Source organism: Lepus europaeus, chromosome 1, assembly GCF_033115175.1.
Source record: "Lepus europaeus isolate LE1 chromosome 1, mLepTim1.pri, whole genome shotgun sequence".
In the NCBI taxonomy this organism is placed as follows: Eukaryota; Metazoa; Chordata; class Mammalia; order Lagomorpha; family Leporidae; genus Lepus; species Lepus europaeus.
Window position 1 is genome coordinate 175,939,011 of NC_084827.1, and position 13,398 is coordinate 175,952,408.

The window sequence follows — 13,398 nt, forward strand, 5'->3', positions numbered from 1 at the left end:
GGCACCCGTGTGGGATTCTGGCACTGCAGGCGGCAGCTTTACCCACTACACCACTGTGCCAGCCCCCCAAACTATTTTTCAAATAAGTGAGAAAAAAGGCATTGTTTGCTGTTTGTTTGTTTTTTCAAATTTCTTTATTATCTGGCTTAACAGGGCAACTGGATTTTCATATCTGTTTTTGCATTCAATTTACCCCCCCGAGTATTGTACTTTTAAAATATTTATTTATTTATTTATTTATTTATTTATTCCCCCAATTCTCAAAATAGCCAGAGTCAGGCCAGGCTGAAGCCAGGAACTCAGTCCATTCTCCCGTGTGGGTGGCAGGACCACAGCTGAGCTGTCGCTGCCGCCTCCCAGGGTCTGCACTGGCTGGAAGTATCAGACCCGGGTGTTCCGGGGGGGGCCACCTGGCCCCAGCTGGCGTCTTAACCTGCCCCTGGCATCACACACGTTCCAGCCATGAAGAAAGGCTAAGCGTATGTTAGTGTTATTATGAAATAATTGTGACCTTATAGACCCTTGAAAGGGTTGGGGACACCACGAGGTCGACGCTGGTAGACCCTGTAAGTGAGCGATCCGGCCAGGCGCACCCTGCCTTAGCGCCAGAGCCTCCCCGAATCCCCAGAGCACTCGTGGGGTGTCCTGTCTTGCATCAGAGTCCTTGGAGCAGTGTCCCCGTCTTGGGAGGGCAGCAGCTGCCCTCACATGCCCGTGGCGTGTTTGGTGGCACTCCTGGCATGTATTGAGTCCTCTGAGGACACGCCCGGGCTCGGCAGGAAGCCCCGTTCCCCTGCAGTGGCACCTGCTCTGGTTTTGTCGTGGAGCCGAGCCCTGTCCCATGGCCATCCCCTCCCTGGCCATCTTTCCCCGTTCACGTGGCCGTATCATCTCTCATTGCTCATGCTTTGCCCGCCCATCACTGTAGAGTCTCCTACAGAGGTGGGTGAGACAGTGACATTGTCACAGAAGAACCCAGAAGACCAGACAGGTTCTTGTGATCTTGTTCTTGGCCCCACACCGTCCTCTTGCCCTGCCCTGACCTTGGTGTACCCCCAGAGGGCGGCACTCTGCTCCTCCAGCCCGGTCCCCTCCTCCCTTCACGGCCTTGGTGCAGCCATGGCGGTCAGGGTCAGCTGGCAGCACCTGCCCCTGGAGGCCTCCCTGGGGGACAAAGGACCCGTGCTCATTTCAGTCACGTGGCTGGGTCAGCACAAGCACACATGCACACATTTCCCCGTACGAAAGCCTTCTTCCTGCTGTGTGGACATCACATAACTTCCTACCACAGCAATGTAACAGACCTGTGGCTTTTCAGAATCCAAGCAACTTGAGCCAGCTACCCCCTACGCACACACAGCATTGCTCTCTCTGTCCCTGTGGTGGGTCAGGGTATAGCGCCATCCCCTGGCACGACGTGCAGTCACAGCCCCCCACACTCGGCCCACTCAGCACGCCCTGCGTTTCTGTGCCTCCCCGAGCCGGCCACGCTGCACACTGCCCTTGCCCTGCGCTGGGTCAGTCTGCTCCTCCTCAGGCCGACTCTGAGCCTCTTCCCTGCGAGCATCGCCTCTCTGGGCGTCTGAGCACACAGCCGGCAGCGCGCTGCCTCCCTGCTCTGCATGGCTCACGCCACACCCCCACACCGCCGCTGGAAAGCCGTGCTCCGTTCTTGCTTCCTGGCTTTCCTGCTGAGCTAGCTGGCTGTCGTTTGCTTGGTTAAACGTGCAGTTGCTGGCGTATTTTAACCACTGTTTAAGACATCCCTGCCCGGTGGGCCTTTTTCTCCATGTTAACACTGGGGTCCTGTTCTGTTTGCTTCCCCAGCGCTTGACCACGTCCCACCCTGGTGAGCAGAGGGAGACGGTTCTGCAAGCCTACATCAGCAACGACCTCCTGGACTGTCACAGCCACAGCCAGGTCAGTAAGACACGGCCAGAGCCTGGCCAGAGCCCGGCGTCCCAGGGAGTGACCTCGGCAGATGCTGCTCTGCCCAGGTCCAGTGGTGACCGCACATCAGCCCCGAGCTTGTTGGCTGGTGAGATCGGCCGTTCATGCCGCACACTGGCCTGCCCTCCGCTTCCTAGGAGTCCCGAGCACATTGGAACTGCGTCGTTTCTCTCCTCTCCAGTTCCAAAACCTTTCCCTCCCCTGCTGCCTACCATGAGCCCTGAAGACGGAGCATGGCTCAGGATGCACATTGGAGGGACAGACTCAGTCTCAGTCAGCGGGGTCTTCCCCGTGACGCTTGTATGTGGCTTTGGACCACAGAGGTTCAGTGGCGTGGTATCAACACAGTGGCATCTGGGGTGAGAGGATCTGGCTCCAGACCCCTGCTCTGCCTGTGTGCCAGGTCATCTCAACGGCCATTCAGCCTTGGGAGCTCCCCCAGCCAGCATGAGGAGCCGCCCCAGCTCTGGGGCTGCTGGATGATTGCCTGCCCTCTCGCTGGGGCTCGGCCTGGCCCAGCCCCAGGAGTTGCCGCGTGGTGGTCTTCCTGGCCTCTCTTCACCCCCTTACCTGTATTTGCACGAGACTTCACAGGACAGGAGACCAGGACCTTGAACTTGGCACGTGTAGTGCGGATACTGCAGCTCTTAACTTCTGCTGAGTTTGTGTCCAGAACGTTCTGAAAACCTGAAGCTCTTGTTAAGCTTCGAAACGTGTGCATGAGGAGGATCACACCCTCGTGTGCTCGCTGGCAGCACCCTGCAGAGCGAAGCGCACGTTGCTGTGTCGCGGGTGCCGCTTGGTTCTTTTACGTAGTCTCATGCTGTCGTGGAAGACTTGTGCTAAGGGTGAGAAAAATTCCATTCTGAGCCTCGCCACCCTTCCTGGGCTGCGGGATGTGCGTTTTCTCCACATTCTAACGTCGGTGCAGCCGAGGCGGGGCGTGTCTCACAGGTGCGTTGTAGTTTAATTGGCAGTGGAATTTCCTTTCCTGATTACATCTATTAAAAAAAAAACCCCGCCATGTTCTCTAACGAAGGGCGTCTTAGGATTGGCCGCGTGGTTTTTATCGAGATGCCGTGGCCTGCGTAGGCATTATGGGTGTGTTTCTTCCTCAAGGTCTCGAGTGCTGTGGTTTGTTTTTGAGCCGGAGTCCTCACAGGGTGTCTGGGACTCTGGTGGGCGGGAAGGCTCCTTGTCTTGTGTGACGTGGGTGCTGGGTCACCGTGACATTGACACCCACACCAACACCACGAGGCATCCGACCTCGCAGGGAGGAAGCTGGACCTCCTGCCTTGTCCTCCTGGCTGGGAGGCACTCGGAGCTCAGCCGAGCCTTGTTAAAATGCAGCCCTCAGGAGGTCCGGGGTGGGCCCGGGGTCTGCTGTTCCAGGTTTGCAGGTGCTGCTGGTCTGCCCGGGCCCTGAGAATCACGGTTCTCCACAGGGATCACAGCGCAGAGCTGCCGCGAGCTGTCTGTCCTCAGCTGAGTCTCTGGTGTCGCGTGGCTGCCAGGTGCTGATGGCACAGTGGCCACCTCACCTGACTGGCATAGCATACACGTCTACACAGATGCAAGTCCTTAAACCTGAGAAATAGGGTCCTCTTTTCCAGATGCATCCTCCACTGCCCTCCCGGGCCACAGCAGAGAGCTGGCCTGGAAGAGGAGCAACCGGGACAGAATCCGGTGTGCCGGCACCGCAGGCGGAGGATTAGCCTAGTGAGCCACGGCGCCGGCTCAGCCATCTTTTACTGCCTTTCCCAGGCCATTAGCAGGGAACTGGATCAGAAGTGGAGCAGGTGGGACTTGAGCCGGCACCCATATGGGATGCTGGCATTGCAGGCAACTGCTTAATTTGCTGTATCGCACAGCTGTCCCCCCACACACTTTTTTTTTTTTTTAATGATTTACTTATTTTTATTTGAAAGGCACAGTTAGGGGGAGAGATAGAGAGGGAGAGATTTTCCATCCACTGATTCATTCCCCAAATGGCCACAACAGCTGGTCCCAGGCCGGGCTGGAGCCTGGAGCCTGGAGCCTGGAACTCCATCTGGGCCTCCCATGTGGGAGGCAGAGTACCAAGTGCTCAGGCCGTCTTCCGCTGCTTTCCCAGGCTATTAGCAGGGAGCTGGACTGGCAGTGGAGCAGCCGGGACGCACTTGAACCAGCGCTCAGATGGGATGCCGGCGCTGCAGGCAGGGGCCTGACCGCTGTGCCACAACACTGGCCCTTGCTTGTCTCGTTATCCATGAGTGGACTCGTGGGTCACTCCCCCCTGTTGTGAGCAGTGCTGCTGTGATGTGGGTGTACGCGTCCTGACGCTTGTGTGAATCCGTTCCTGGCTTTTCCTTACAGTTCCCCCACCTGTGTTTGTGTTCACTGAGTCACAGGCACAAACCTCACCCTGCGGGGAATGCCGTACCCAGGAGGAGGTGGCTTCATCGCGATGGCTGAGCCCTAGTTGGACACAGCTTCCCTGGGCACAGTTCATGGCCCCCTCTGGGGACATGGGCGGCCAAGGTCCCGAGAGTCCTGGGAGGCACAGGGCGTCTGGTCATCCGGATATGGCTTGTCCGGCAGCGGCATGTGTGACCAAGGGCGTGTACGCTCACAGAGGCTCCTTCTGGGTCTCTGCGGTTGATCAGACGAGTGTTCCTGTGGGGCTAAAGGACTGTGCACAGCTGATCCACACAGCAGGGTGGGAAATGGGGCCTGGACCCTCAGCAGCGCGTGGCCATGGCTCTCCAAGGGCAGCTGAGGGTCTGGGCTCCTCACCCCACATTTTGTGCTCTACTTAAAACTACGCTGCATGAGGCACGACCTTGGTGTCATTTACTGAAACTACACACTTTGTGTCCTAGCAAAGCCACTCCCAGGTAGAAGCCCAATGCAGATGTGTCCATATGTTCCCTAAAAATGTAAGGATGTTCATAGCAGCACTGCTTATAAGGCCAAACACGGGGGCGGGCGTTGTGGTGCAGGGAGTTAGCGCGCACTTGGAACGCCTGCGTCCCCTACAGGAGGCCTGGCTGAGTCCCGGCTCCTCTGCTTCTAAGCCAGCTTCCCGCTAATGCACCCATGGGGCAGCAGATGATGGCTCAGTACTGGGTCCCTGCCACCCACATGGGAGACCAAGTGGAGCTGGGCTCCTGGCTTCAGCCTGCCCCAGCCCCGGCTGTGGTAAGCATTTGACAAGTGAACTCGCAGATAAAAGATCTCTCTTTATCTCCCTCTGTGTCTCTCCCTCTCTCTCTGTCACTCTCTGTATTTCAAATAAATAAATAGATATTTTTTATTCATTTATTTTTAAAGATTTATTTGAAAGGCAGAGTGACAGAGAGCGAGAGCGAGAGAGAGAGAAATCTTCCATCCACTGGTTTGTTCCCCAAATGGCTTGCAATGGCCATGATTGGACCAGGCTAAAGCCAAGAACCAGGAGCTTTGTCCGATGCTTTGTGTGGGTACAAGGGCCCAAGGACTTGGGCCATCTTCTACTGCTTTCCCAGGTGCATTAGAAGGGAACTGAGGCCGGCGCTGCGGCTCACTAGGCTAATCCTCCGCCTTGCGGCGCCGGCACACTGGGTTCTAGTCCCGGTTGGGGCACCGATCCTGTCCCGGTTGCCCCTCTTCCAGGCCAGCTCTCTGCTGTGGCCAGGGAGTGCAGTGGAGGATGGCCCAAGTGCTTGGGCCCTGCACCCCATGGGAGACCAGGAGAAGCACCTGGCTCCTGCCATCGGATCAGCGCGGTGCGCTGGCCGCAGCGCACCTACCGTGGTGGCCATTGGAGGGTGAACCAATGGCAAAAAGGAAGACCTTTCTCTCTGTCTCCCTCTACTGTCCACTCTGCCTGTCAAAAAAAAAAAAAAAGAAGGGAACTGAGGGGCCGGCGCTGTGACACCAGCAGGTTAAAGCCCTGGCCTGATCTGGCTCTCTGCTATGGCCTGGGAAAGCAGTAGAAGATGGCCCAAGTCCTTGGGCCCCTGCACTCATGTGGGAGACCCAGAGGAAGCTCCTGGCTCCTGGCTTCAGATTGGCGCAGCTCCGGCCATTGCGGCCATCTGGGTAGTGAACCAGTGGATGGAAGACTTATCTCTCTGTCTCTACCTCTCTCTGTAATTCTTTGAAGTACATAAAATAAATCTTTAAAAAAAAAAAGGGGGGGGGGACTGGATTGGAAGTGGAGCATCTGGGACTCAAATGGACGCCCTTGTGGGATGCCAGCATTGTAGGCGGCAATTTAACCCATTACGCTACAATGCCAGTCCCCAGTAGCTAAATCTTAAAAAAACAAAAAGAGCCAAAACATTGGTGTTACCTAAATCTGTCAACAGTAGAATGGGTACTGTGGTATATTTGTGAAATGGCACACACTGAGCCATGGGAGGGAACACACAACATAGACCATGCATGAATCACAAAGTTGATTGGAAAAGGCAGGAAAAAATACATAATGCTGAAGACTCTGATCTGTGGTGAGAATGTTACCCTGGGTCTGGAAGGGGCCCCGGCAGGGTGTCTGGGGCTGTGGTCCTGTTCTGTTTCCTGCCTGGCAACTGGTTGCCCACGCATTCACATCGTGCGAGCTCATCGAGCTGTGCGCTCACAATCTGTGTGATTTCCTGTAGGTGTGTTATACTTCAATTAAAATTTCACCTAAAGGAAGGTGGCGTAACGGCCGTAGGCATCTTGGGAACAACAGGCTTCAGCCTGTCAGCCTTTGTGAGCCCCGTGCATTCTGCACTGGTGGCCACTGCCCCTGGTGCCCGGCTCCTGCCCAGAATCCCCTGCCCCGATCGTCCGTGGGTTCTGGTCACCTCTCCCGCCCTGGATTCCTGGCTTCGCTATCTGTTCTCTTATTTTCTTGTTCTCTTTGTTCTCCTCTGGGGGTTTCCTCATCTCTCGGTTCTGGGTTTCTCGTTTGTGTTTATCGTGGAGTGCTCTTATTTCGTGGGCGCAGTGCAGCTCCTTGTCTCTTAGAGGGCGTCGGTGACGCACTCCTGTTGAGTTTTCGTTTTCCTCTCCCTGCGCCGTCTCATTTCCTTGGAGGTGCCTCTTTCCTGCCATCGCTTTGTTCATTTTCTGCTTCGGAAGCTTACCTGGCTGTCTGGTGGTCCGGGGTACCCGCCATCGACACGAGGGGGGCTGTTGAGCCGATTGGAGTTCCGGGTGTGAGGGCGGGTCTGTCCACACAGACCTCCCCCGAGTGGGATCCGGGGCACATGGACTGGGAGCCTTGGGTTTCGGGGTCTCTAGTTTTGCTCATTTTGCCCTGAGTCTTGCCATCTCCCGCCCGGAGGGCAGGGGTCCGGCTGCTGGCGCTCTGGGAGCGCTCGTTGTGAAGTGAGGCCTGCCCCCCTCAATGCGGGGCCAGACCCGGCTTGCCTGTGCCTGGGCCCAGCACAGAGACCCTCTGCGTTCTCACAGGAGCACACGGCCCCTTCCTGCGTGGGGAGGTGTGGGCAGCAGGATGCTGGGCCCAGCACAGAGACCCTCTGCGTTCTCACAGGAGCACACGGCCCCTTCCTGCGTGGGGAGGTGTGGGCAGCAGGATGCTGGGCCCAGCACAGAGACCCTCTGCGTTCTCACAGGAGCACACGGCCCCTTCCTGCGTGGGGAGGTGTGGGCAGCAGGATGCTGGGCCCAGCACAGAGACCCTCTGCGTTCTCACAGGAGCACACGGCCCCTTCCTGCGTGGGGAGGTGTGGGCAGCAGGATGCTGGGCCCAGCACAGAGACCCTCTGCGTTCTCACAGGAGCACACGGCCCCTTCCTGCGTGGGGAGGTGTGGGCAGCAGGATGCTGGGCCCAGCACAGAGACCCTCTGCGTTCTCACAGGAGCACACGGCCCCTTCCTGCGTGGGGAGGTGTGGGCAGCAGGATGCTGGGCCCAGCACAGAGACCCTCTGCGTTCTCACAGGAGCACATGGCCCCTTCCTGCGTGGGGAGGTGTGGGCAGCAGGATGCTGGGCCCAGCATCCCACTCTTTCATCTTTGTGTTCCCAGCTCTCGGGCCTCTCGAAGGAAAAGCGGTGGGAACTGGCCGCTGCCTCCGCGCCCCGCTGCCACCCTGAGACTCGGCTTGCGGTGTGTGGGCCCTCTCAGTCCGCTGGCGTTCTGCACCCCGGCTCCCCGAGGTGCGGCGGGGGCCTGGTCTCCCGTGCTGTTCTCAGTCCTTGAGTGTGTGTCTTACTGTAGGCTTGCTGGGCTGTGGAGGGAGCAGAGCCAGATGTGCGTGTTGGAGCCGCCCAGAACCTGGACACACAGCCTGGGCAGCAGCAGCAAACAGCGCTGCTCCCCGTGTGCCGGCCCCGGCTCTCAGGGCTTGGCGTCATTAATTCCCTCAGTACAGAAGGAGCTGCTTCTCGCCAAGTCTCATCAGACGTCGGCAGGAGATGGAGACTCGCGCATGAAATACTGGGCTTCAGCCTGTTTGTTCCACCCCACATGAGACCAGGCAGAGGAAGAGGAGGAGCAGACCGTGTGGGAGGCACCCGCTCCCTCCGCCTGGCCTCACCCCCGGTCTTTCCCGTCCCCCTGTCCCCACAGAGGAGCGTGCTGCAGCTGCTGAACTCCAAGAGCGAGGCGGTGCGCCAGTACATGGCCAGGCTCATCAACGCCTTCGCGTCACTCGCCGAAGGTGAGACGTCAGCCTGGAACAACGTCCAGGTGGTTTTCCCCCCATAACCTCCCTCCCACCTGCAACCATCCCATCTCCCACTCCCTCTCCCATCCCATTATTCTTTAAGATTCATTTTCAATTATCTTTATATACAGAAGATCAACTTAGTATATACTAAGTAAAGATTTCAACAGACTGCACCCACAAAGACACACAAAGTATAGAGTACTGTTTGAGTAGTAGTTGTACCATTAATTCGCATAGTACAACACATTAAGGACAGAGATCCTACATGGGGAGTAAGTGCACAGTGACTCCCGTTGTTGATTTAACAATTGACACTCTTATTTATGGCATCAGTAATCACCCAAGGCTCTTGTAATAAGCTGCTAAGGCTATGGAAGCCTCTTGAGTTCACAAACTCCTACCTTATTTAGACAAGGCCATAATCAAAGTGGAAGTTCTCTCCTCGCTTCAGAGAAAGGTACCTCCTTCTTTGATGGCCCCTTCTTTCCGCTGGGATCTCACTCACCGAGATCTTTCATTTAGGTCATTTTTCTTGCCACAGTGTCTTGGCTTTCAATGCCTGAGAAACTCTCATGGGCTTTTTAGCCAGATCCAAATGCCTTAAGGGCTGATTCTGAGGCCAGAGTGCTGTTTAGGGCATCTGCCATTCTATGAGTCTGCTGTGTATCCTGCTTCCCATGTAGGATCATTCTCTCCTTTTTAGTTCTATCAATTATTGTTTGCAGACACTGGTCTTATTTATGTAATCTCTTTGACACTTAATCCTATCTTTTATCAATTATAAAGTTAAACTGATCACTTTAACAAGTGAGATGGCATTGGTACATGCCTCCTTGATGGGATTGAATTGGAATCCCCTGGCACGTTTCTAGCTCTACCATTAGGGGTAAGTCCGAGTGAACATGTGCCAAACTGTACATCTCCCTCTCTTATTCCCACTCTTATATTTAACAGGGATCACTTTTCAGTTAATTTTAAATGCTTAAGAATAATTGTGTGTTAATTAAAGAGTTCAACCAATGCTATTAAGTAGAACAAAAAAAATACTAAAAGGAATAAAATAGTAAGTTGCTCCTTGACAGTCAGGACAAGGTCTGATCAAGTCACTGTTTCTCATGGTGTCCATTTCACTTCAACAGGTTTCCTTTTTGGTGCTCAGTTGTCACTGATCAGGGAGAACATATGATATTTGTCCCTTTGGGACTGGCTTATTTCACTCAGCATGATGTTTTCCAGATTCCTCCATTTTGTTGCAAATAACCGGATTTCATTCTTTTTTTTTTACTGCTGTATAGTATTCTATAGAGTACATATCCCATAATTTCTTTATCCAGTCTTCTGTTGATGGGCATTTAGGTTGATTCCAGGTCTTAGCTATTGTGAATTGAGCTGCAATAAACATTGAGTTGCAGAAAGTTCTTTTATTTGCCAACTTAATTTCCTTTGGGTAAATTCCAAGGAGTGGGATGGCTGGGTCATGTGGTAGGGCATGGGTTTCCCGCGTATCACGGCGACAGTCACCGGAGGTCTTTCGCCACAGCAAGTTTGGGTGGTTTCAGAGGAAGCTTTGTGCGTTTGCTCTGCAGGTGCCCTGGGTTTGTGCTGGTCCTTTTAGACGCCTTCAGGTGTGTGATGGGTGGTGCGTTGTGGGGGTTTCCTGCAGAGGCAGAGTCAGGTCAGTGAGCCAGGTAAAGCTGGTTCCGGTGAGTGCTGCTCTGGCTTCCTCTGAACGACTGTACCCACCAAAGGATTTGGAGAGGCCAGAAATAACCTGCTACCCCAAGGGAATTCAAAATTTTACAAAACGCCGTCATTTTCCCTACAGTCTTAGTTGAGCTCTTCTACAACATGAATCAGAGAAGTTTTCGTGTTGTGAATTTGTGATATTCTAGAAGTTTACTCATTCGTTTGTTTCTCTTTGCAGCCATCTGGCAATGATTTATTATGAGCCACAGTATGGGCCGGGCCGTTTGAGTAATAACGCTGTTGAAACTCACATATGAAATTAGCGTTTTCCGTATCAACACAGAAGTCCACACCAGGCCAGTGACCATTCTCGGTTTGCCAGAGGTCCCCCCTTCTCCAGCCCTGGCCATGTCTGGAGGGAACAGAGGGAGTGGCCAGGCCGCAGGGCTCCTAACACACAGATGAGCCCCTTTCCTCCTTGCCGACCCGACTGTCAGGCCTAGGGTTCAGGCACCTAAAGGACGTGCTTCCCCCAAGAACATAGCATTGAATTACTTTCAGCTCATGACAGGAGTGGTTTCCAGTTCAGCAGATGGTTGATTGAATAAAACCAACTTTTTAGAACAAATGTGGTTTTTTTTTTTTAGGATGTTATTTTTTTATTCTAGAGTCAGAGTTACTGAGAGAAGGAGAGAGAGACAGAGACAGAGGTCTCCCATCTGCTGGTTCACTCCCCAAATGCTGCAATGGCTGGAGCTGAGCCGATCCAGAGCCAGGAGCCAGGAGCTTCTTGCAGGTCTCCCACGTGGGTGCAGGGGCCCAAACACTTGGGTCATCTTCTGCTGCTTTCTCGGGTACATTAGCAGGGAGCTGGATCAGAAGCGGAGCAGGGGCCAGCACTGTAGCATAGCAGGTAAGGCCGCCACCTGCAGTGCTGGCATCCCACGTGGGCCCCGGTTCGAGTCCTGGCTGCTCCACTTCCGATCCAGCTCTCTGCTGTGGCCTGGGAAGGCAATGGAGGATGGCAAGTCCTTGGGCCCCTGGACCTGCGTGGGAGAACCTGGAGAAATCTCCTGGCTCCTGGCTTCAGATCAGAGCAGCTCCAGCCATTGCGGCCAATTGGGGAGTGAACCAGTAGATAGAGGACCCTCCTCTCTCTCTCTCTCTCTCTCTCTCTCTCTCCCTCCCTCCCCCCTCCCTCCCTCCCTCTGCCTCTGCCTCTCTTTCTCTCTCTGTAACTCTGACTTTCAAATAAATAAATAAATCTTAAAAAAAAAAAAAAAAAGAAGTGGAGTAGCCGAGACTCACACAGGTGGCAGCTTTACCCACTGCAGCGCCGGCCCCAAGAAACGCGTTTTGCTGAGTGTTGCAGAATGTAAATGACCAAGCTCTGCTGTTGCCAGCAGCGTTTGCCTAGCAAGTGGAGTTGGGGTGCACCCGGGCCCCCTGCTCCTCTCACCGTCTCTTCTCTGCTCGTCAGGGCGCCTGTACCTTGCCCAGAACACGAAGGTGCTGTGGCTGCTGGAGGGGAGGCTGAAGGAGGAGGACAAGGACGTCATCGCCCGGGAGAACGTCCTCGGGGCCTTGCAGAAGTTCAGCCTCAGGTGAGGACCGAGCCGAGGTTTTAGCCGTTGTGTGCTGTGATAGCTCGTGAGGCAGGTGGTGCTTCCCCTAACCCCAGGAGAGGATGAGGCTAGAAAGCTTCGCTGTGCACCCCGCTCGAGGCTTCAGGGCTGGCGGAAGACTTAAAGGCAGCCTGGTCGCCTGCTGGTGGACGACCTAGGCCAGCCAGGTGTGCTCGCCTCTCCATCTGCACCCCAAGGTTAGAGATAGACACAGGAATGAGCCTAGCCGAGCCCCAGCCATGCTGCTGCCCTGGTCCCTGGTGCGAGCTGTGCCCCAAATGAGCCATCACAGGAGGGTGGGCGGGGTCGGCCTGTGGGCGTCCTGGCTGCGGGTCCACATGTCCCAGCAGCCCGGGAGCAACCCCACGTCTTGGCCTGGACCCGTTTATAACTTGGAACAGCTCCATATCAGGAATCTAAAGTCAGACACTTCTTGAACCAGTCCTAGTATCCTTCCAGAACTTTTAATTGGCGGATTCTTAAATTTTTTTTGAAGACTATAAAACTCATCCATTTCAAGTGTTTACCTCAGCGATTTTCAGTAACTGTCCAGAGGCGGGCAGCCGTGGCCGCAGTGGCATCGTGGCGCCTTTCCGCCACCTCAAAGAGAAACCTTGGCCCCATTTACAATCACTGCTCCTCTAAGCCCCAGCCCCAGGACCCCCGAGCCCCCTGCTGTCAGTTGACCGCTGCTGGATACTCACTTGGGTGGACTCCTGTTCTATGTGTGCTTCCGCATGGTGGCCCTGTTCACCTGCTCGTGGCCCTGTGCACCTGCTCGTGGCCCTGTGCACCTGCTCGTGGCCCTGTTCACCTGCTCGTGGCCCTGTGCACCTGCTCGTGGCCCTGTTCACCTGCTCGTGGCCCTGTTCACCTGCTAGGCCCTGTGCACCTGCTCGTGGCCCTGTGCACCTGCTCGTGGCCCTGTGCACCTGCTCGTGGCCCTGTTCACCTGCTCGTGGCCCTGTTCACCTGCTCGTGGCCCTGTGCACCTGCTCGTGGCCCTGTGCACCTGCTCGTGGCCCTGTTCACCTGCTAGGCCCTGTGCACCTGCTCGTGGCCCTGTGCACCTGCTCGTGGCCCTGTGCACCTGCTCGTGGCTGAGCGGCTCTGCGTTCTGTGGGTGCACTGTGTTTTATTCATCTGCTCGTCAGCTGGTAGCCGTTTGAGTTGTTCTCACTTTCCATCTGTTACCCATGATGCTGCTGTGAACACTTGTGTGCAAGTCTGTGTGGGCCTTCAAATTGTTTGTGGGAATTGACATTGAAAGATCCATTTGGCCTAGGGGTGAAGCCACTGGGTAAGAGGCCAGTGTCCCACATCAGAGAGCCTGAGTTTGACCAGGCATCAGCTACCGGACTCCAGCATCCTGCAGTACGGACCCTGGCAGGCAGCAGGTCAGGGCTCCTGTAGCTGGGCCCCTGCCCAGCCACGTTGGGGACCTGGAAGGAGTTCCCAGCTCCTGGCTTCAGCCTGGCCCAGCCTTGGCTGC

General features: G+C 55.4%; 1 protein-coding gene across 2 annotated transcripts in view; it reads left to right on the plus strand.

The window, feature by feature from the left end:
* Positions 1-13,398, plus strand: part of ARMC9 (armadillo repeat containing 9) — a 121,557-nt gene that overhangs the window by 43,973 nt on the left and 64,186 nt on the right. For both annotated transcript variants that reach the window (XM_062193393.1, XM_062193397.1), the window contains exons 11-13: positions 1,828-1,920; positions 8,496-8,586; positions 11,762-11,885. In XM_062193393.1, coding sequence (XP_062049377.1) covers positions 1,828-1,920; positions 8,496-8,586; positions 11,762-11,885 — 308 coding nt within the window. The remainder of the gene's footprint in view (positions 1-1,827; positions 1,921-8,495; positions 8,587-11,761; positions 11,886-13,398) is intronic.